This window comes from Meles meles, chromosome 6 (assembly GCF_922984935.1).
Source record: "Meles meles chromosome 6, mMelMel3.1 paternal haplotype, whole genome shotgun sequence".
NCBI classification, from domain to species: domain Eukaryota; kingdom Metazoa; phylum Chordata; class Mammalia; order Carnivora; family Mustelidae; genus Meles; species Meles meles.
The window spans coordinates 44,903,134-44,924,526 of record NC_060071.1 but is presented as its reverse complement, the minus strand read 5'-3'; the positions used below and the strand labels follow the sequence as shown (position 1 = coordinate 44,924,526).

Here is a 21,393-nt window from a genome sequence, read left to right as displayed (position 1 = left end):
CCTGCTCCAGTATGACCTCATCTTAATCTTTAAGTATATTTGCTATGATCCTATTTCCAAGGAAGGTCATGTTCTGAGGTACTGTGGGTTAAGGCTTCAACATATCTTTTTCAGGGAAACAAAATTCATCTCATAACATGTTTCTTTCTTTTTTTTAACATGTTATTTCATTGTATGCCAGGATGTTCTTTAACAAGAGCCAGCGACTGTATATGAAAAATTGTGCAGATAATGAGAAAGTTAAAATGTTATCTTCCTCTAGACAGGATTACTTTTGACTAACCTTAATTCCATTAAAGGGATTTAGATAATTTGAAGCTTGACTTTGGACCCTAGAAAGACCAGTCTGTTTCCTACTGAATGCTAGTGTGTTGCTATTCAGGGACTGTGCAGATAAGAGTTGGTGTAGCCAGACTGACACTGCCAATCATTGAAAAAGCTGGCCCTTAACGCGCGTCTGGGAACTTGGCTAGTAAACTGTTCCCTGTACTGATGGAAGACTTTCTTTAGCTGATAAGGATGGCTCCTAGTACCTACACTGTACAAACAATGTGGCTTATTCTAAATATCTGCTTTCCTTTTGAGAGTCTTTGGTATGTGCTAGGCGGAAGGCACCCATGTAATGAGCCTCCAGTAAAAAACTTGAGTGCTGAGTTTCTAAGAAACTTTTCCAATATACAAAAAAACTGTTGCTAGAAGAATTAAGTGCATCTTACGTGACTTCAGTGGGAAGGGCCTTTTTTTTTTCTTAATTGTGGTAAAATATACGTATTTTAGAATAACATAGAACTTAGCATTTTAACCATTTTGGTGTACAGTTCAGCGTGCATTTTTAGTACAATTCAATGATACTAAGTAGATTCGCAAAGTTCTGCTGCCATCATCACTATCTACTTCCAGAACCTTTTCATCATCCCAGACAGAAACTCAGGAAAGAGTCAGAGATTTCATCTGGTTTCCTTTGGACTTTGCTCCATACATCTTTTCCTTTACTCTTTATTTTTATTTTTTTTGCTTTGTATACTTTTGCTGTAGTCTTAGCCATTAGTATACCTGTATGCTGAATCCGTGAGCTCTTTTAGAGAATCACCAAATCCAGGGGACCCCTTGTTACACAAGGTCCCTTAGGTGTTCAGTTTGTTGATAGATCCTGAAATGAATTTCATTCATTCATTCCATATGAATGCTCCCCCAAAGAGTCATGCTATACATCATCCTTAGGTCTGTTAAGTGTGATTTTGTTGACAAAAATGAAAGATCTCACTATTTTAAACAGACAAACAAACAAAAACTTGTACATCTATGTACTTACAAACTTGGAATCAGTTTAGGGAAAAAAAAATCCTTTTTAAAATCTTCCAGAGAGGGGCACCTGGGTGGCTCAGTCGTTAACCATCTGCCTTCCGCTCCAGTCATGATCCTGGGGTCCTGGAATCGAGCCCTGCCTCGGGCTCCCTGCTCAGGAGGAAGCCTGCTTCTCCCTCTCCTGCTCTCCCTGCTTTTTTTCCCTATCTGCCTGTCTCTCTCCAAATAAATAAATAAAATCTTAAAAAAAAAAAAAGAAAAAAAATCTGGGACGCCTGGGTGGCTCAGTTGGTTAAGCCACTGCCTTCGGCTCAGGTCATGATCCTGGGGTCCTGGGATTGATTCGCACATTGGGCTCCTTGCTCGGCAGGGAGCCTGCTTCCTCCTCTCTCTCTGCCTGCCTCTCTGCTTGCTTGTGTATACCTCTCTCTCTCTGACAAATAAATAAAATCTTAAAAAAAAAAAAAAAATCTTCCAGAGAGCCTCAGGGATAGGAGTGTAGCCCCTGTCTTAAGGGGCTTTAACCAGAAAAACTGGTTAACATCAGGGAAGATGGCCTTCTACTAGTAGAATTTAGAGAAAAACCTTTGTGTTATTGGTATATGATACCAAAAACAATCCTGTCACTCTAGTAAGCCCAGCAATGAGGCATTTATTGCATGTGGATCTTTGTATCATTGTATCTTTTTTAGCTATAGCAGCCACTAAAATGTGTTGCAAAATGAATTGAACTTTGAATCTATCCTTCAAAGAGTTGTATCACACAGTTTTAAACCAAGATTTCTCAAAACAAAAAGCATAGTTAACCATACATTGTATATTTTTCATTTTTCAAAAAAATTTGGTCTGTGTCAAGTGCTATTAATGAACAGTTTTTAATGTGTGTAGACTACTGCTATAAGCAACAGAGGAAAGTAAAGTTCAGAATAAGTAAGTAACTTATTCATAGATAGAGTTTATCAGTTGGCAGGACCAGAATTGAGTCAGAGTTTTTAAGTGTCAGTAACTTTGCCATAAAACTAAAAAGGGGTAGAGAAGAGTTGAGGGAGGGGCAGGGAGGTGTCAGATATAACAAAAGGGAAGCATTTTGTGTGTGACAGTATTAATCAGTGTAAATTAAAACAAAAGACTTTACTGTTTAGAAATCAGATTCTCAAAGTCTTGACCAGAAACATTCCGAGTGGTATGTTCTCTTTCCCATGAACTCATGCACCATAGTCCTTCCTCAGTTGTGGCCTGTTTTCCTCTCAACCAGTGCTAGGCACTCTTGTATTCAACTTAAGCATTTTGTTGTCATTTTTGCCTGTCCAGATTATGATCCCAAGATTTAAAGGAAATGTAAATAATTTCTCCTCAAAAATCAAATTTGGGGGTCAGTACGTTAGATCCTTTAGAGTAAACAGTGAGGATAGAGTTTATCTGCATGATTGAGCGATTCAGATAAAACATGTCTTAGAAAATAGTGATAGATCTCAGTTGGTTTCTTTAACTGAGAGTTCAGTAATTCTCAAACATTGTAGTTCATCAAAATCACTTACAGGGCTTGTTAGAGTAGAGAGTGCTGGCCCTGACCCTACAGTGTCTGATTCAGTAGGTCTAGATCAGGACCCAAGATTTAGCATTTCTGGCATGTTCTCAGGTGATGCTGATGCTGCAGTCTAGGGACTGCATCTTGAGAACCACTTTTGTAGTTCATAGTCTGTTTTTCAGGTAGAATAAATGTACTTTTTTTGTTGTTAATGTTTGTCTGTTTCACTTTACTATGAACATGTTCTCTTTCCCTCAGTTGTAGTACTCTTTTTATCCTCAGGTCCCATAAAAACATTAAGAAATACTCCTAAAGAAAATTCCCAAAGTGGAGCATCTGGGTGGCTCAGTTGTTAAGCTGCTGCCTTCAGCTCAGGTCATGATCCTAGGGTCCTGGGATTGAGCCCTGCATCAGGCTCCCTGCTCAGTGGGAAGCCTGCTTCTCCTGCTGCCTCTGCCTGCTGCTTCCCCTACTTGTGTGTGTGCACATTCTCTCTCTGTGTCAAATAAATAACGTCTTTAAAAATAAAAAAGAAAGAAAAGAAAATTCCCAAAGGAATCTTATCGCAACTTCTTTATCTGCCTTCTAATCCTTTAATATATATCAGTTCTATATAGTTGACATAAGACCGGCCTTGCTTTTGCACAGTTCTGAGTTTCAGTTACTACAGAGTGCTATGACTATGAGTTTCAGTTACTACAGAGTGCTATGACTAATTTCATAAAGTACAGACATCACAGCTGACTCTTCAGTCCACATATCACTGCATAAATAACAGATGGACATCATGACCAGTCATGTCCCATTTTCCAAACTGTCGGTGGTCACCTGTTACTGAGTTCATAAACAAAAAACAAAGTGTATATTTGTGTTCCATCCCTGTTTCCCACTGATAAACTCGTGTAATTTTATAAAAGTGGATAATCAAAGAGTTGGCACACAGTGATTAAAGCACAGCAAAGAAATAAAAGTGATACTGCAGGAAATCAAATTCGAATTGAACATAAATGAAGTTATGGGAAAAACAGCTGACAGTAGGAACGTTGACATTGTTGATGTTCAAGAGACTCTAGATATGCTGCCACAGGAGTTTAGTGAAGGCAAACTTAGGGACATAAATGAGGAAAGTGGTTGTTATATAAAGGATTAAAAAGTGATACCTACAGAAGATTTTACATGAAAGGAACGCTTAGAGATATTTCCCAACATTTAAAGCCCAAAGGAGGTGCTCCTGGGTGGCTCAGTCGGTTAAACATCTGCCTTCAGTTCAGGTTCAGGTCATGATCTCGGGGTCCTAGGATCCAGCCTTGCATCTGAGCTGAGCAGGAGAGCCTGCTTCTCCCACTCTTTCTCTGCTGCTCCCCCTGCCTGTACTCTCTCTCTCTCTGTCTCTCTGTGTCAAATAAATAAATAAATAAATAAAAATCTTTAAAAAATGATAATAAAGCACGAAGGCTACAATATTGGAAGCTGATCCTAGCTTAGAAAGGAGTTTGACAGTCCATGGCTTAGAAAAGATGCTTGCTTCCTATCATAAGTTGTTCCAGAAGAAGGTAACAACCCGTGTTCAAACTGCTCTTGATAAGTTTTTTTATAAAGAAATAATTTTCAGTGTTTTTAGCGTTTTATACTATACTAAATAAATATTAGTTTTGCTTTTTTTTTTCATTTCCCTGTACATTTACAATTGTTGGAGAGTTCATAATGTTTTGACAAAAAAAATTTTTTTAAGATTTTATTTATTTATTTGACAGAGAGACAGTGAGAGAGGGAACACAAGCCACAAGCAGCGGGGTGGAGAGAAAGAGAGAGGTAGAGAGAGGCAGGCTTCCCGCTGAGCAGGGAGCCCAATGCAGGGCTCGATCCCAGGACACTGGGATCATGACCTTAACTGAAGGCAGACGCTTAACAACTGAGCCACCCAGGCATTCCTTGACAAAAAAATTTTTTCAGATTTATTTATCTGTTTATTTTAGAGAAAGAGCATGGGGTGTGCAGGGTGGCAGAAGAGAGAGAGTCTTAAGCAGACTCCTGAGTGCAGAGCCCAACAGGGACTCTATCTCACAATCCCGAGATCGAGATCAGGACCTGAGCCGAAACCAATAGTTAGAGTTAGAGTTAACTAATTGCACCTTCCAGCTGCCCCAACCAAAAAATGTGTTTAAGATTTATTTATTTATTTATTTATTTGAGAGAGAGAGAGTAAGCACACATGTGCACAAGTCGGGGGAATAGCAGAGGGAAGGGGAGAGAGAGAATCTCAATGAGACTCCCCACTGAGTGCATAGCCTGATGTGGGGCTTAATCTCAAGACCCATGAGATCATGACCTGAGCTGAAATCAAGAGTCAGACACTTAACTCACTGAGCTACTCAGGTGTCCCTTGACAAAAAATTTTAAAGGTTATGAAACAATTGTAATTTTTCACACTGATCATTAAAATCAGTTGCATGGTTTCAGCTTGTTTGATTATTTTTATCATCCCATAATGCATGCAAAGCAAGAACTACCTGTTTATATGTATATATGTGTGTATTATGATTGGATACATGTATATAAAGCCTTTAATTGTATTATATAAAGGCTTTATTTGTCTCTGTAAAGCAGTTTCTTAACCTGACACACAAAAAGTACTTGGATAGCACACTGATATACAAAAGAGATTGCTCATGGCTGAAGGGCAGTGGCGGGGAAACTCTCCATCCCAAGCCTTTCTCAGCTGCCCAAGGGCCAGGGAGATAAATATCTTAACACACATATGAGTCATCTAAGGCCCCCAGGTGAAAATGCTCCAATATTGAGAGAATTGTTTACTCCTTGAGGAAGTAGGCCTCGTAGCACTTCGTATGGCATTCTCTATATAGTTATTTTTGGCTGACCATATTTGACATATACCATAATACATATTTTTATTGAGATTTCTTTAAAAAGCTAAGACTTGTTAATCTCCTCAAAGGCATATTTAGTAAATGTCTAAATATGTTTTATTGTATTTAATATTCCCTTTCTACAGTTATTAAAGCATTAAAATATGTCTTTGTTATTAGAAATATCACTGTATAATGAGTGTTAGAAATGTGGAGGTGAAACTAAAACTTGGCATAGGAAATAACAAGTAGGCATGGGAAAAATAGATTTGTTGTTTTAAAGAAAAGCATCTTGTAAAAATGTTTCTAATTCTTTTTATGGGATAAAAGCCAATGAAAGGGGGCTTTATATGAAAATGAGATATTATGTGCATTTTTTGTTGTCCCAGTGATTAGCCTCAGCTTCACAGATAATGTGTTTTGATAACTAAATATTGCAAGTTCAAAAATAAAAACAAAAAAAATGGTATTATTTCAGTGTTGGTAAGTGTTATGCTCTGGTCATACTAATTGATGTTTTTAAGTCTGGGTTTTGTATTGACTTGATTAATAACATTTAATGTAGGGCTGTCTTTTATATCATTCTTCCTCAGTATATTTCAAGGCCTAAGTGTCCTGCTTTAACGTATGTTGTTGTAGTACATACACATTACTTTTTAAAATGGAAGTGTCAACATTTGCTACTTTGTTTCTTGGAATTCTAGAATTATGTCATATTTGTAAGGAAGTAAGACTTTAAGCACTTTTTTTTTTTAACCGTGTAGAATCTTGTGTGTTTTAATTAAAAGCTGGATTTTCTTTTTGAGCTTTATTGTGGTATAATTAACAGATCAAATTGTAAGATATTTAAAGTGTACATCATGATGATTTGATAGACATATACATTGTGAAATGATTCCTCCCATCTAAGTAATTAATACCTCCATCCCCAAACATTTATGTTTTTTCCTTTTTTTTTAATGAGAACATTTACTTTCTCTCTTGGCAAATTTCAGTCATACAATATAGTGTTATCTTCTGTAGTCACCATATTATACATTAGAATCTCAGACTCTGTATGGCTGAAAGCTTGTACCCTTTTACCACCTCTCTCTATTCCTTCCTCCCCTAGCCTTGGGAACCACTTTTCTACTCTGTTTCTATGAGTTTGACTTTTATTTTTAGATTCCACATGTCAGTGATACCTTGTAATATTTTCTTTCTCTGTCTTGTTTCATTTAGCATAATGCCCTTAAGTCTTTGTTGTTATAAAAAGCAGAATTTCCTTCTTTCTTTTGGCTGAACAATATTCTATTGTATATATACACCACATCTTCTTTTTTTTTTTTTTAAAGATTTTATTTATTTATTTGACAGAGAGAGAGATCACAAGTAGGCAGAGAGGCAGGCAGAGAGAGAGGGGGAAGCAGGCTCCCCGCCGAGCAGAGAGCCCAATGCGGGGCTCGATCCCAGGACCCTGAGACCATGACCTGAGCCGAAGGCAGTGGTTTAATCCACTGAGCCACCCAGGCGCCCCTACACCACATCTTCTTTATCCATTCCTCTGTTGTTAGACACTTAGGTTGTTTCCATATCTTGGTTATTGTAAATAATTAAGCTTGATTTTTATAATCTAATTTTTATCTTAACCAGGTATGGGAATGCCTGGGTAGCTCAGTTGGCTAAGCAGCTGACTCTTGATTAAGCTCAGGTCATGATCTTGGGGTCCTGGGATTAAGCCCTGCGTCAGGCTCCCCTCTCAGCAGGGAGTCTGCTTCAGGTTTCTTTCCCTCCTTCTGCCCCTCCCTCTTCCCCTCCCCCTGCTCCCGCACACCCGTGCCAGCATGCACGCACACTCTATCTCTCTCTAAAATAAATAAATCTTTAAAAAAAGAACCAAGTGTGTCTTAGGTATGTGTAGAGCATATCCATACTATAAATTGGACTGTCCATTTGTGTTGATAATAGGTACATATTTCTCTAAAAATGTTATCTCTATGAAAATGCAACTTAAACTAATAGGAAACAGATACACCAATATTTAACAGTTGTTCTTTTATTCGGCTCTTAGAGATTATTTTTTGGTGTGCACGTGTATAAACTTTTCCAGATTCAGCAAATATTTTGGAACTAATATTTTTGTGTCGTTTTAAAATACAGTTTTGGGGCAGCTGGTTGGCTCAGTTGGTTGAACATCTGACTGTTGGTATCACCTAGGTCATGATCTCAGGGTTGTGAGATTGAGCCCTGTCTCAGGGTCTGCGCTCAGCACAAAGTCTGCTTGAAATTCTCTCTCTCCTTTTCCCTCTGCCCCCACCCCCACTTACTCTCTCTCTCAAATAAATAAAATCTTTTAGAGAAATAAGTAAAATACAGCTTTACTTAATAACTTAATAAAATGTATAATTCTCTTTTTAGAATGTAAAGTTCCTTTGAGGTTGTTACAATTTTGTAAAAACATCTTTACGAAGACTGTATAACCTTTTCTTCTTCCCAAATACTGCAATTGTTCTTTTTAAGTTTGATACTTTATTTTAGGGCATATCGATGCATTTACTTCAAAACTTTTTCTGTTAGAAGAAATTACCTCAGAAGAATTAAAAGAAAAACTTTCAACACTCAAGTAAGAAAGTTTATTTTGTGGTGGGATTTTTTAAATTTGCTAATGTAATCACTAATTTTTTTTTCTAGATATTTGTTAAGTTTAAATCATTTATTTTCTCAAGACTTTTAATCCTTTTATACACTGAGACTTCCCCTAGCCCAGTTTGTGATCCATCTACATTAATCATGTCCATTTTCAAATTAAATCAAATTCTAGTGATACCAGTCTTACTACTTCAGACAAAGGAGGCTAGAGCAAGAGTAGTAGCCCACCATCTGGGAGGTGCATGGGAGCACTCCTTTGCAGGGATGGGAAGAATACGACAGTGATATAGACTCTTAGCTCTAAGGATTGTATACAATCATTTAGACATCCTAACTTCTAAAAGTTTCCCTGTGCCACATGTTGCTATACATCATACTGAAATAAGTTTCTTGGGTTCAGGACTCCAAATACCTAAATGCAAAGGAAAATAACATACAAACATTATCTAATTTATATCTGACAGCTTTCTGTGAAAGTACTGGTGGGAGTACTATTTATCCCTATTTTATGTGTGGGGAAGACTGGGATTTAAAGTTACTTGCTCCAGAGCACACAGCTGAGCTACAGTGGCTGGTAGTAAGTTTGATTCATGATTAGAATGAGCAATTGTTCTGACTTAGACTGCTTGCATAGTTCCAGCTTTGGGGCTTGACGCAATTTTTGAAGGGTCTCAGCTTCAAGCTTGAATTCTCTGCTTGTTCTTAAAAATGTCCACTGTTCAAAGGACTGCCTCCTTTGAAGAGTAAGTTTTTCTTTACATGAATTAAAAAAGGTTTTCTGTGCATTGCTCACTACCTGTTCCACCTTTCCCAGTGAAACCCATTTTTAAATAAATTGTAGGGGGAATGAATTTCGGGTAGAATAGATACTAAAGAAATATATTTCATTTCCCTTTAACTATCCTGCCACCAGTCAGTGGCTCCTCTGGTATCACACATTTAAAATACCTCTCAGTTTCTTTGGAAGCTAATTCACCACCATCTCTAAAAGGCAAACTTGTTACGGGTTAGTTCTGCTAAAGACTTCTTGAACATTTTAAAAAGTTTATAATTTGAATATAAAATAGTGATCTCTTTACAACTGCTCTGATTTACACAGACCAAGTACTTTATGATTTTGGAGAGAAATCAGGAAGTGGCAAAAATTAAGTAAACAATTTAATCAAATGGTTTTGGTATTCTGTTTTCTATTTCATTTTTTTTTTTTTGTTGTTAGGGTATTTCTTTTCCTGAGGAGCTATAATTGTTAAGAATAACTTTTTTGTTATTTAATTTTACAAGAATTTCTTCTGTTTAATAGGATTTCAAGTTTATTTAACATCCTCCAACACATTCTGAAGAAATTGAGTAGGTAAGTATTTTTGGACCTTCTGCATTGATATATGTGATTTCTTGGGTGAAAATTCATAGAAAATTTGAATATATGTTACTAGGGTCGTAGAATGTAACCCAGAAATGCAAGATTTATTTTCTTTTGTCAAGGTTGAAGTTGTGAAGATATAAATAAGATAATATGGTAGTATCTGGCTTGCTTTGCAATTAAACGTTTTTTCTGTAAGCCTCTGTTGTATTAGTTTCCAATTGGCATTATAACAAATTACCACAAACTTATGGGCCTAAAACAGCAGAAACTTATTCTTTTTCAGTTTTGGAGGTCAGAAATCCGAAATCATTTCCACTGGACTAAATTTGTGTTAGCAGGGCTGATTATTTTTGGAGACTCTAAGGGAGCAGTCATTCCTTGTCCTGATTTTCACCTTTTAGTGGCTAACCTGTATTCCTTGACCTGTGGCCTCTCTCCATCTTCAAACATATTACTCAAATTTCTGCTTCCTTTATCACATTGTACCTTAATCACATTTGGAAAGCCATTAAACATTCAAAAGTTCTGGAGACTAGAATGTGGATATCCTGGGGGCCATTATGGAGCCTAGCATAGATATATTGTTTACATTTTCAGGATAAGAAAGCAACATAGAGCTAGTGTTCAAAATCATTAAGTCCATGAGAAATCTTAGAATATGGATTCTCCATCTGGTGATTTATCAGACTGTTTTATTTTATATTTTTTAAAGATTTTATTTACTTATTTGACAGAGAGATCACAAGTAGGCAGAGAGGCAGGCAGAGGAGGAGGGGGAAGTAGGCTCCCTGCTGAGCAGAGAGCGGATGCCAGGCTCCATCCCAGGACCCCAAGATCATGACCCGAGCTGAAGGCAGAGGCTCAACCCATTGAGCCACCCAGGCTCCCCTATCAGACTGTTTTATTATGTGAACTTTTGTACTCCTTCTGTTATACCCTTACCAAAAGAAAACTAAAAAACAATTTAAGAGTCTGAAATAAATGTGAAAATCTCAAAGTTCTAACTCTCCTACCTTTGATGCAACTAGATGTTCGTTTCCTTATTTATAAAATGATGGTGTTGAGTTCATTGATTCCCTAGGTACTTTTCAGTTCAGTAATTCTGTGGCAGAAATTCTATTTGTATATCATGTTCTTCATGTGGAGCACAGTACTCATACTTGAAATGTTAAATGCTTTTTGAGATCTTATTATCATTATCTTAGTTTATGTGTTCATTTTCTACTGCAACTATAGTAAATTACTATGAAATTGGTGTTTTAAAAACACAAATTTATTATCTTTCAATTCTGTAAGTGTAATAGGTCTTCTGGGTTGAAAGCAGTATGTCAGTGGGACTGAATTTTTTTTTTTTTTTCTGTAGGCTCTCGGTATGGTCTCTTTTCTTGACTTCTGTAAAGTTTAGAGGCCATCTGCATTCCTTGACTTGTGGCCCTCTTCCTTTTTCAGAGTTTCAGAAGCACGTTGAATCCTCACATCACTCACATTGTTCTAACTCCTTTCATAGTTGTATCTCCCCTCTGCTTCCCTCTCGTACATGAGGGACTCTTACGATTATAGTGGGCCCACTGAGATAATCCAGGAAAATCTTACCATTTTAAAATCAGCAGGTTAGGAATTCCATCTTAACCCCTTTGCCAATAATGTAACATATTTACAGGTTCTAGGGTTTAGTATCCAGGCATATTTGGAAGGTCGTTATTCTGCCCAACATAGTCAGTATCCATCCATGTCCTTTGCACTATAATGGCACTTCAAAAATACTCTTCCTTGAAGTTTCTCCTTCTCCATGAATTCTCTGTGAACCAGAGCTTTCTTCATTTTTAGTAAAGGTAGTTAAAATATGATTTTCATCAATAAAAGCTCAATCTTTGAAATTTATTTATTCCTACTACCAAATTCATTATTACTCATTTCCTTATATGAAAATATGAAAGTGGCTGTTCCAAAAAGAAAGTTCTCCAGAAGGTAACAGTAATTCTCTGAACCTCCTTTGTCAACACTTATTACTTTTCTGCTTAAAAAAAAAATTAATGGAAATGTAACTTACCAGGCTTGTAGGCAGATGGGTATAACTGAAGTGTGATTAATCCTTATTTTAAATGATATGGGAAGGAACTGAGGTTTTTCTTGGCACCTTTGAGCTAGAGGAATGTAAAATCTTATGAAAGCACAAAATATTAATCCTGTCCTTTTAGCTCTTTATGTTGATACACTGAATTCCTTAAACCTTTGTAAGGAGAAAAGGAAAAGGTAGATTTGATATTTGACAGAACTGATTATTATAACAGTAGAGGATCATGATTAAGGGTATGGCCTGTAGATTGAACTACCTGAGTTTATAGCTAAGCCCTACACTCAGAACTTTGGGCAAATTGTTTAGTATCTCTAATTTCTATTCACCTGTAATATGGGGTGAATTATTAATATTATGCCTTGAAGATTAGTTGTGGAGGATTTAATAATAAAATGGATATAAGCACTATGACAGTAAGGTCATGATAAGCATTCAGTACCTATCAGCTGCTATTGTTATTACTATTCTCATAGGACCTTATATTGTGATCCATTTTTTTCTTCTACTTTATTTTAAGCTAAGTGTAGTAAATGTGCCACATTCACTTTTATATCTCTTAATCTCTGTGTTACTGGATACAAAGCAAGAGCTATGTTTGTTGAGTAGATTAAAATGGTCTGTATAGGAATACTGTGTATGTACACTCACGAGATGCTTTTCAGTATATGTTGTGTGTGGATTAGAGAATTAACAGACTATTTGTTTCCCATTAAATTACTGACTACTTAGAAATTGACTGAGATAACAGTAAAAAAGTAATTATGTATCCTGAACTTTTAAATTAAAATCAGTTGCCTAAAAATCATGAAAATTGTTAAAAATAAGACTTCTTAAATCTTGTTTGCTCATAAAATATTTTTAGAGGTGGTATTCCATTCCCATAATTGTTTCTGATTTTGCTAATAGATCATGATAAGAAAATATTGCTGAAATTGACACCATGAGCCAGTGAGTTAAATTTCCTTATATGATTTAGCTTGCAGGAGGGTTCCTACTTGTTGTCTCATGCAGCAGAAGATTCTTCACTCCTGATCTACAAAACCTCTGATGGAAAAGTTACTAGGACAGCCTACAATTTGCATAAAACACATTGTGGCCTTCCTGGTGTGCCTTCCAGTCTCTCAGTTCCCTGGGTCCCTTTAGATCCCAGTCTGTTATTACCATATCATATCCATCATGGAAGAATACCTTGTACTTTTCCGCCTAAATCACTAGGTCCTACACCACAACAAAAGGTAAGATCTTTTTTGTAGTTAAATGTTCCGTTAGGTTGTTAATTATTCATCTGTGTCATTGACAATATAATATTTCAACTTCATATCCACCCTAATCGCATCATTATCTAAAAACTATATCCATAAGAAGGGTGGATAAAGTTGTATGCTTTGCTGGATCCAGTCATTGTCGGTGGAAGTTTCTGTTTTTGTAATGTTTATAAGTCAACTAAAGAAAATTCCATTAGCTTCCCCAGTGGGAGCATGAGTAATATATCCACAGAGTTGAATCCCTGTGTTCTTGTGAAAAGCAAAGTAATATTTTTTTGTAATTCTTACTTATGTGTACTGTTTCATTTCATTAAATATTTGAGGTAATTTGCAGAAGAATACTTACAATAAAATTATGATGATACAATTAAAAATTGATAAGTAGGATATAGAAAAATTAAAAAGTAAGTGTTAGTAATTAGGGAATGCAGTACCTTATTAAATGTACAATAAACTGTTAAGGACTAAATTGCTTGCTAAGTATTGTATAACTCAGTATTTATTGAGTTATAATTAACATTACTCTCTATTGAATCCTTCCCAGAAATACCAGTTGAATGGTTTTTCCCTGTCTGAAACTTTTGTAAAGCTGTGGCTAGAGATACTCTTCACCATGTCACTCATTCTTTATATCATGTAAGATAATTCCATTTGGGGTTTAGCTGTAGGAAAAATTTTGTTCTATACAAATGAATCTGAGTGTTCAGGAAATAAAAACTAAGTGTATCTTTCTTCTGGGCTGCCAAAAATCTTGGAGTCAAAATTATTGTCTGACTTCCATAATTTTCTCAATATGTGTGTCCCAGAACATCTGTCAGTCGTGTATCCTGTGGATATCTTTTGTTCTTTTTTTTCTTTCTGTGTTATATTAATCCATAAATGTTTTCAAGTCTTTTTAGAAATAGCTGGAATGCAAATATTGAGGACTTTTAAAATAATTTACCTTGAATGAAGTTGTTTACATTTTTCAGTTCTTTACCCTAACGTTACTGTTTGGGAGGCTCTTTTTAGAAATGAGAACTCCTTGCACATTCTTAGCTAACTTTGGCCATTAGAATATATATGGTTAACTAGTTGCTACAAATGAAAGAGTGGATGAAGTTGTTAATATTTTAGACCATCTTATCTACTGTTCTGGTTGGTTATTTCCAGTTTGAATTTCATTTGAGTAGTGATTATTATAACTTAATAAGGCAAATTTTTTTCACTAACTTAAATATAATCATTGCAAACTACTTTTGAAAGATTTATGTTCTTTCTAGGATAATGATTTCTTTTTAATTTAGAAATTCTGCAGGGCACCTGGGTGGCTCAGTTGGTTAAGTGTCTGCCTTTGGCTCAGGTCATGATCCCAGGAGGGTCCTGGGATCGAGTCCTGCATCAGGCTCCCTGCTCAGCTGGGAGCCTGCTTCTCCCTCTACCAGCTGCTCCCCCTGCTTGTGCTCTCTTTCACCCTCTCTCTCTCTTCCTCTCTCTCTCTCTTAAATAAATAAAAATATTAAAAAAAAATTTTTTTTTAATTCTGGTTATGGTCTATTTCCTGTGACATATAATTCTGTATAGGATAACTTACTCCTTTTTGGTTTAATAGTTTGATACAATGCCTTATGTTCAGGGTTTAGCCACATAAATACAAAATCAAACAATTCAATTATATGTATGCCACTGAGCAGTTGCTGATTTTGTATTTTTTAAGACACTTCACACTTTCAGTGACAGAGACAGATCCTTAGTGAAATTATCTAAGACCCAGCTGTTAGGTAGAGTAAATGGGTAGATAATTAATATTTGGTTTGGTTTGTTTTTAAGCCCTTAAAAGTTTTTGGTGATTTCTTACGTACCTCCCTACAATCTAGCCCTACGTTTGGTGAGAATTACCTAAACTTCCTCCCTTACTTCCTCCTAGCTAGGCCATGGGAATGGGACTTTCTAGTTCAGTCAGGGTAAGCACAGATAGGGTTTCTAGCCTTAGCAGCAGTAGGAAAAGACTGAAGTTTCAGGAAACTTGAGGAAGTAGTACCCTATATGAAACGAAAATCATCCACATATTTTGTGGTGTCAAAACTCATATAACAGGGGCACCTGGGTGGCTCAGTCGTTAAACGCCTGTCTGCCTTTGGCTCAAGTCATGATTACAGGGTCCTGGGATCAAGCCCCACATCGGGCTCCCTGCTCAGCAGGGAAGCCTGGTTCTCCCTCTCCCACTCCCTCTGCTTGTGTTCCCTCTCTCGCTGTCTCTGTCTCTGTCTCTAAATAAAATCTTTTAAAAAAACAACTCATGAAACAAATGTATCTGCCTCTGATACAATCCTTTAGTTCCTGTCCACTTGAACTCATTTCTCATCTTTGTGTAGTGCCTTAGGTACTAACCCTGAGAGACACCCTAATAGTGTCTGTGTCTGCCTCCTGCTGCAGGGAGAAGAGATTCATAGAATCTCATTTGTTTCCTATGCTACCTTTGACTTCTTCCACTTCCAGTCTTTTTGCAAAGTCTCTGTGCCCATCCCTTTTCTCCTTCTACAACTTCTATAATAAACATTCATTTTACACACACACACACACACACACACACACACACACACACAATCTTACAATGGAAGCTTCAAAATGCTTTCCTCAGTGATAAAATAGATACAATTAGGGTGGTCAGTGTAATCGTATGGTAGATACCAGCTGAGTGGGCAGTAGTGTAGATAATCTAAAAATCACAGCTTTTTTTCTAATTAATGTGTTAGAAAAGTTCATCAGATTCAGACAAACATACTGGCACACTCAAATCCCAGCCGGACTTTTTCCTTTATGGTCACCTGATCGTAAACCAAAAAATGCCTCTGAAGAGATAACATACTAGGTTAGGGAAGCTGGAGTCTGATTCACTCTTAGTGAGCCAGTAGCCTGGTGGAGCAATGCTAATAATATGTCTGATATATAAGGAGATATGAATGTATTTGGAGTAGCAATATCACCCATCACTATCAGGTCTGTAATTCAGTAGACAGGATGTAAAGAAACAAAGAGTGCAAGGTGGCCGGGGAAAAGAGGCAGAAATGGGACAGGTTCTGGGCAAATGGTTTTAGGCTGTACAGCTTTGGCCCTTCTCTCCGAAGGCTGACTTCATCCATTACCCCTTTTAAAAACTATCTGCTCTCAGTGGCCAAGGAGATGACAGAATTTCCAGATCTCATCATCAGTAGGACTACAGTTAGCAAGGGATTGTATCCTAAGAATATGCCTTCCCATTTCTGTAGTCTGTGTGGGCTAGAAAGTGAGGGTGGGCAGCTACTTGTGCTGAGGAGGAGTCGATATTAAGATAGAACCAGTACCCTAACAAACTTTCTTCCTCCCACTTCTCTTCCTTTTTTCCTCTGTAGCTTCCTTCCAGTTTTTTCTCCCCCTTTCTCTTTCTTTCTTCCAAGAATCTTCTCTTATAGTCCCTCAACTTTTCCTTTTTACTTGAGTTATTTTCTCTTTTGCCTTCCTGTTTTTCACATTTATTTTCTCCCCTTTTGCCCTATACACTCGTCTGTCTTAAGACTCTTTGTCCCTTTCTCCAATTTTGTAATTTTTTCCTCCCTCTTTACCACCTCTGACCTGTTTCTTGTATTTCCTTTCTCTCCCTTTGTATTTTTCATTTCTTGCTTTCTCCTGCCCTTCAGTGTCATTATTGCAAACACGTTGCTCAAAAGTACTGTCCTTCCATCATTTTCTAATTTAACATTCCAGCCTCTTCCAGATTTAACACAAAGAGTGGTTTTCCCCTGCTTCTCTCTATCTACCCTTACCTCTCCCTTCCCTGATTGCTGTTTGAAAGTTTAGTACCTTAGGGGCGCCTGGGTGGCTCAGTGGGTTAGGCCACTGCCTTCGGCTCAGGTCATGATCTCAGGGTCCTGGGATCGAGTCCCGCATCAGGCTCTCTGCTCAGCAGCGAGCCTGCTTCCCTTCCTCTCTCTCTGCCTGCCTCTCTGCCTACTTGTGATCTCCGTCTGTCAAATAAATAAATAAAATCTTTAAAAAAAAAAAAGAAAGTTTAGTACCTTAAACTGTGTCAGATTAAAGCTGGTTTAGAAGCAGCCAGATAGCTGGAGATTAAAAACATATAAAGGACGAGTTGCAAGGTAATTAGTACATATATAAGTAATACAGAGCAGAGTTAACTGTATATAAATATTTTGTAAACATGTTAAACCATTCTTTGCTTCATGTCTTAGGTTGGTGGAACAAGAATGCCTACACGCAGCCGCAGGAATCCAGTTTCCATGGAAACCAAAAGTCTGCCTATTCAGCAAGTTGAAAATGAAGGAGAAGCTCCAAATAAAAGAAAAATAACTTAAGGACTCTACCATGGAAAATGAAGAAAAACTAGTTGTAACAATGTTCAAATTAGAAAAGTTTGAGGGGAAATATGCCTAGAAGATCAGTGGACACGATGAACATTTTTATTTTAGTGTCCTTGAGAGTTCTTAGAGTGCCTTGAAAAAATATATTGGCTACGTGAAGGAATGTTTCAGCTAAAATGAAATGTTATACTTTTAACGGTTGATGTTTGAGGAGAATCTAGATATGTTTTAACATTATCATGGCAGGGAAACAGAGAAGAGAAATATTTTTATAGTAGACCTTTTCCAAAAACTGTAAGTAGGAAAATAATTTGCTTTTTTCAAGAGCAATATTTATCATTGTGTGTTATGTTAAGAATTTGAACTATATCACCAGTCTGTTGAGATTGGCTCAAAAAGTTGAATCTTGCCACTGTCAGAATTAATTTAGAGCCAATGTAAACCTTGCTTCTGACCCATTGTGACAGTTTTTATATACTATTTTAAAATGATTGTTGCAAGTTAATAAAGTTATCTTTAGAAACTTGATGAAATTCCATTGCAAAAGCCAAAAATTAAGATTAAAAATAAAAAATCTATGCTTCTGAAAAGGTACAAGTTAACAGTTTCTTGTTGGTCAACCATCAGTTTGTTTTTAAAAAGACAAACCGTCTGTGGTGTTATAGGTTTGGGGATAGATCCCCTATCTCTTGGCACAAATTTCAACTGAGTGTTGAAATATGCTACTCAAAGCAGAGATGAGAGTGTTTTCCAGAAAAATCTCATTGTTTCAAGTGAAAAGGTTAATGTGTGATAACATAAGTTATTTTTTCTCATCTATACTGATTAAATTTCCAAGGACCACATAGATCAATTTGGAAAAGTTGTTATCACCTGATGTTGCTGTAGCCAATTTGGACTTAAGAAATGGACTTATTTCATTTGTGTCTCTTTGTCCTTTAATGTGGATTAAAAGTTTCAGAAATATGTGCATCATTTGTAAAATATAAACTTTGTTATCCAAGGTAGTAACTTCTTTGTTTTTGGAATTATTTTTTTTAAAGATTTTATTTATTTATTTGACAGAGAGCACAAGTAGGCAGAGCGGCAGGCAGAGGGAGAGGGAGAAGCAGGCTCCCCACTGAGCAGGGAGTCCGATTTGGGACTCTATCCCAGGACCTGGGATCATGACCTGAGCTGAAGGCAGCTGCTTAAATGACTGAGCCATCTAAGCACCCCATGTTTTTGGAATTTTTTTAACGTGTTTTATATTCATATAAGAAACTAGTCCAAGAAATCTTCTCAACTATTACCACTAACAGTTGAATATTTTTATCTTCAACTACCAAGTTTTGTTTTCAATTATTTTAGTTCATTATAAAATATTTTAAAATTAATGAATAATTATTAAAACTATTTTATATATTTTAACATATGATTTCCTCCTCATGCCAGTCCCTTTTAACATTGAACTTTTTTTTAAATAGACATGATTTTTTTTTTAACTTTGTCCCATATTCCCATATCCCAGAAATATTTTAGTTGTGAATCATTTGGCAGTGAACCAAGGGAGAGGCAGGGTTTCCTTTGGAATTTGCTCTTTTTAAAAAGCTAGACAGTGATTTCTTCAGACTTCTGAATCCCAAGAAGACTTGGCTTTTGATTTTTTAATACTACTTTTTATTTAGTAAAATGTATAGTGTTATAAGTAATTATTTTGAAATGATCTTAGCCATACATTTCAGTAACCCTGATTATATATATATAAATCTAGTCTTAGTTTTTTACTTGTGCTTAATCAGGCCTCTTTTATAACATGTATTTGATCATGTCTGTGTTTTTTTTTCTTTGATTTTTAGTATAAGCATACCTCATTTTACTGCACTTTACTTTGTTGTACTTTGCAGATACTACATTTTTTACAAATTGAAGGTTTGTGGCAACCCTGTGTTAAGCAGAGTCATTGTTGGCAAGGATGTGATGAACCTGGTCCACTTATACCTATGGTGAAGTTATAATTTATATGTACCTCTTAGAAAACATTTGGTTTAATAAATGTTTGCATTTGTTTGACGTGCAACCTAAAGTAGGTCCCCATTTTTACTCTCATAATCTTTTTTCACATATCACAGTTATTTGCTTATTTGACTTACTGTCTTTCTTCTTGACTGTATTATAAGCTATGCAAAAGCAGGAACATAATTGTTTTGTTCACAGTTATGTAACACCTAACCTGGTTTACTCTCTTGTAGTTGCCTAGTAAATATAAGTTGGATGTATGAATAAATGAATGTCTAGATATCAAGGATAGATTTTATTTTTTCCAGGAGCTCACATTCTAATGGAGGACAGAATACTGATCGATGGGTAAGTGCTCTGATAAAGTAATATAAGAAAACCATATGACCTGAACCTGATAATTAAGGAGAGTTGAGATGAAGCATGAGGTGAGTCTTTTTAAAATGTGAAAGAGTTATAAGGAAAGAATGAAAGATCTATATGGAAAGAAAGAAGCATATGCAAAATTGAAAGATGGAGACATTGTAGGCTCTAACTTGGATTTGAGAGAAAACGCTCTAGGACAGGGACAGACATGCCATGCTATGACATTTGAATGTTTTCCTGTGCAATGTGGGAAGAAGTAGTGAATTTAAATTTAAAAAAAAATAAATAAGATAATCAGATAGGCTTTTTTTTTTTTAAAAAAACACATTTATTCAGCGTCATGATCGGACTATTACATTTAGCAATCAACAGCATGGGTGCAAAAAAAAAAATACATTAAAACCCTTTGTTGGAATGCTTTACACTTTCCACAGAACAGAAACTAAAATAACCTGTTATACAATTAGTCACAAATACAGTCCTCGAGGTTTTTTTTGCCCATACACGTGAGTATTGTCTAAAACATGTCTTCTTTGTAGCAGCTAGGCCCTGCCACCACTGTGCTTGGCTGAGTTCACAAATCTGTTGTAACCTGTAGCTTCCCCGTCACTTCTCTGGCTCTCCTCTCCTGCTAAGCTTTGTTTCCTGGCAGTAATTAAAACCTTCTGCCACTGCCGTAGCTACTGCTGCTGCTGGAACCACCATAGCCACCTTGCTTTCGTGGTTTGGCGAAGTATTGGCCTCCACCACCATAAGGGCCAGAGCTTCTGCCTCCAAAATTGCCTCCTTTCATGGGTCCAAAATTTGAGGATTGATTGTTGTAATTGCCAAAATCATTATAGCTTCCGCCACCTCCAAAGTTGCTTCCATCATCACCAAATCCGTTATAGCCATCCCCACTGCCACCGTATCCACCACCACCTCGACTGCCACCAGAGCCACCTCAACCACTGAAGTTTCCTCCGCGACCAAAGTTGTCCTTCCCACCAAAACCACCTCCACGACCACCACCAAAGTTTCCAGAACCACTTCGACCTCTTTGGCTGGATGAAGCACTAGCCATCTCTTGCTTAGAGAGCACTTTCCTTACTTCACAGTGTGGCCATTCACAGTATGGTATTTTTGAATAACAATCTTGTCTACAGAATCATGGTCATCAAATGTTACAAAAGCAAAACCCCTCTTTTTGCCACTGCCTCGGTCAGTCATGATCTCAATCACTTCGATTTTCCCATACTGTTCAAAATAATCTCTTAGATGATGTTCTTCAGTGTCTTCTTTAATGCCACCAACAAAAATCTTTTTCACAGTTAAGTGGGCACCAGGTCTTTGAGAATCTTCTCTTGAGACAGCCCTCTTTGGTTCCACAACTCTTCCATCCACCTTGTGTGGCCTTGCATTCATGGCTGCATCCACCTCCTCCACAGTGGCATATGGGACAAACCCAAAGCCTCTGGAGCGCTTGGTGTTTGGATCTCTCATTACCACACAGTCCGTAAGTGTTCCCCATTGCTCAAAATGGCTCCTCAGACTCTCATCGGTTGTTTCAAAGCTCAGACCTCCGATGAAGAGCTTCCGCAGCTGTTCAGGCTCTTTGGGAGACTCTGACTTAAACATGACGGCGGTGGGAGGGGAGACTTTAACGATGCTTACTCGGCG

The 21,393-nt window shown here is 36.9% G+C and overlaps 1 protein-coding gene and 1 pseudogene across 4 annotated transcripts in view; one reads left to right on the top strand and one right to left on the bottom strand.

The window, feature by feature from the left end:
• The window catches only part of ICE2 (interactor of little elongation complex ELL subunit 2), a 64,996-nt gene extending 46,656 nt beyond the window's left edge, over nt 1-18,340 (top strand). For all 4 annotated transcript variants that reach the window (XM_046010239.1, XM_046010238.1, XM_046010240.1 and 1 more), the window contains 4 exons: nt 8,218-8,302; nt 9,629-9,679; nt 12,745-13,003; nt 17,242-18,340. In XM_046010239.1, the coding sequence (XP_045866195.1) occupies nt 8,218-8,302; nt 9,629-9,679; nt 12,745-13,003; nt 17,242-17,364 (518 nt within the window). In that variant the 3' untranslated portion in view covers nt 17,365-18,340. The remainder of the gene's footprint in view (nt 1-8,217; nt 8,303-9,628; nt 9,680-12,744; nt 13,004-17,241) is intronic.
• A 1,977-nt stretch (nt 18,341-20,317) lies between these two features.
• LOC123944511 lies at nt 20,318-21,362 on the bottom strand (annotated as a pseudogene).
• Nucleotides 21,363-21,393: the final 31 nt, after the last annotated feature.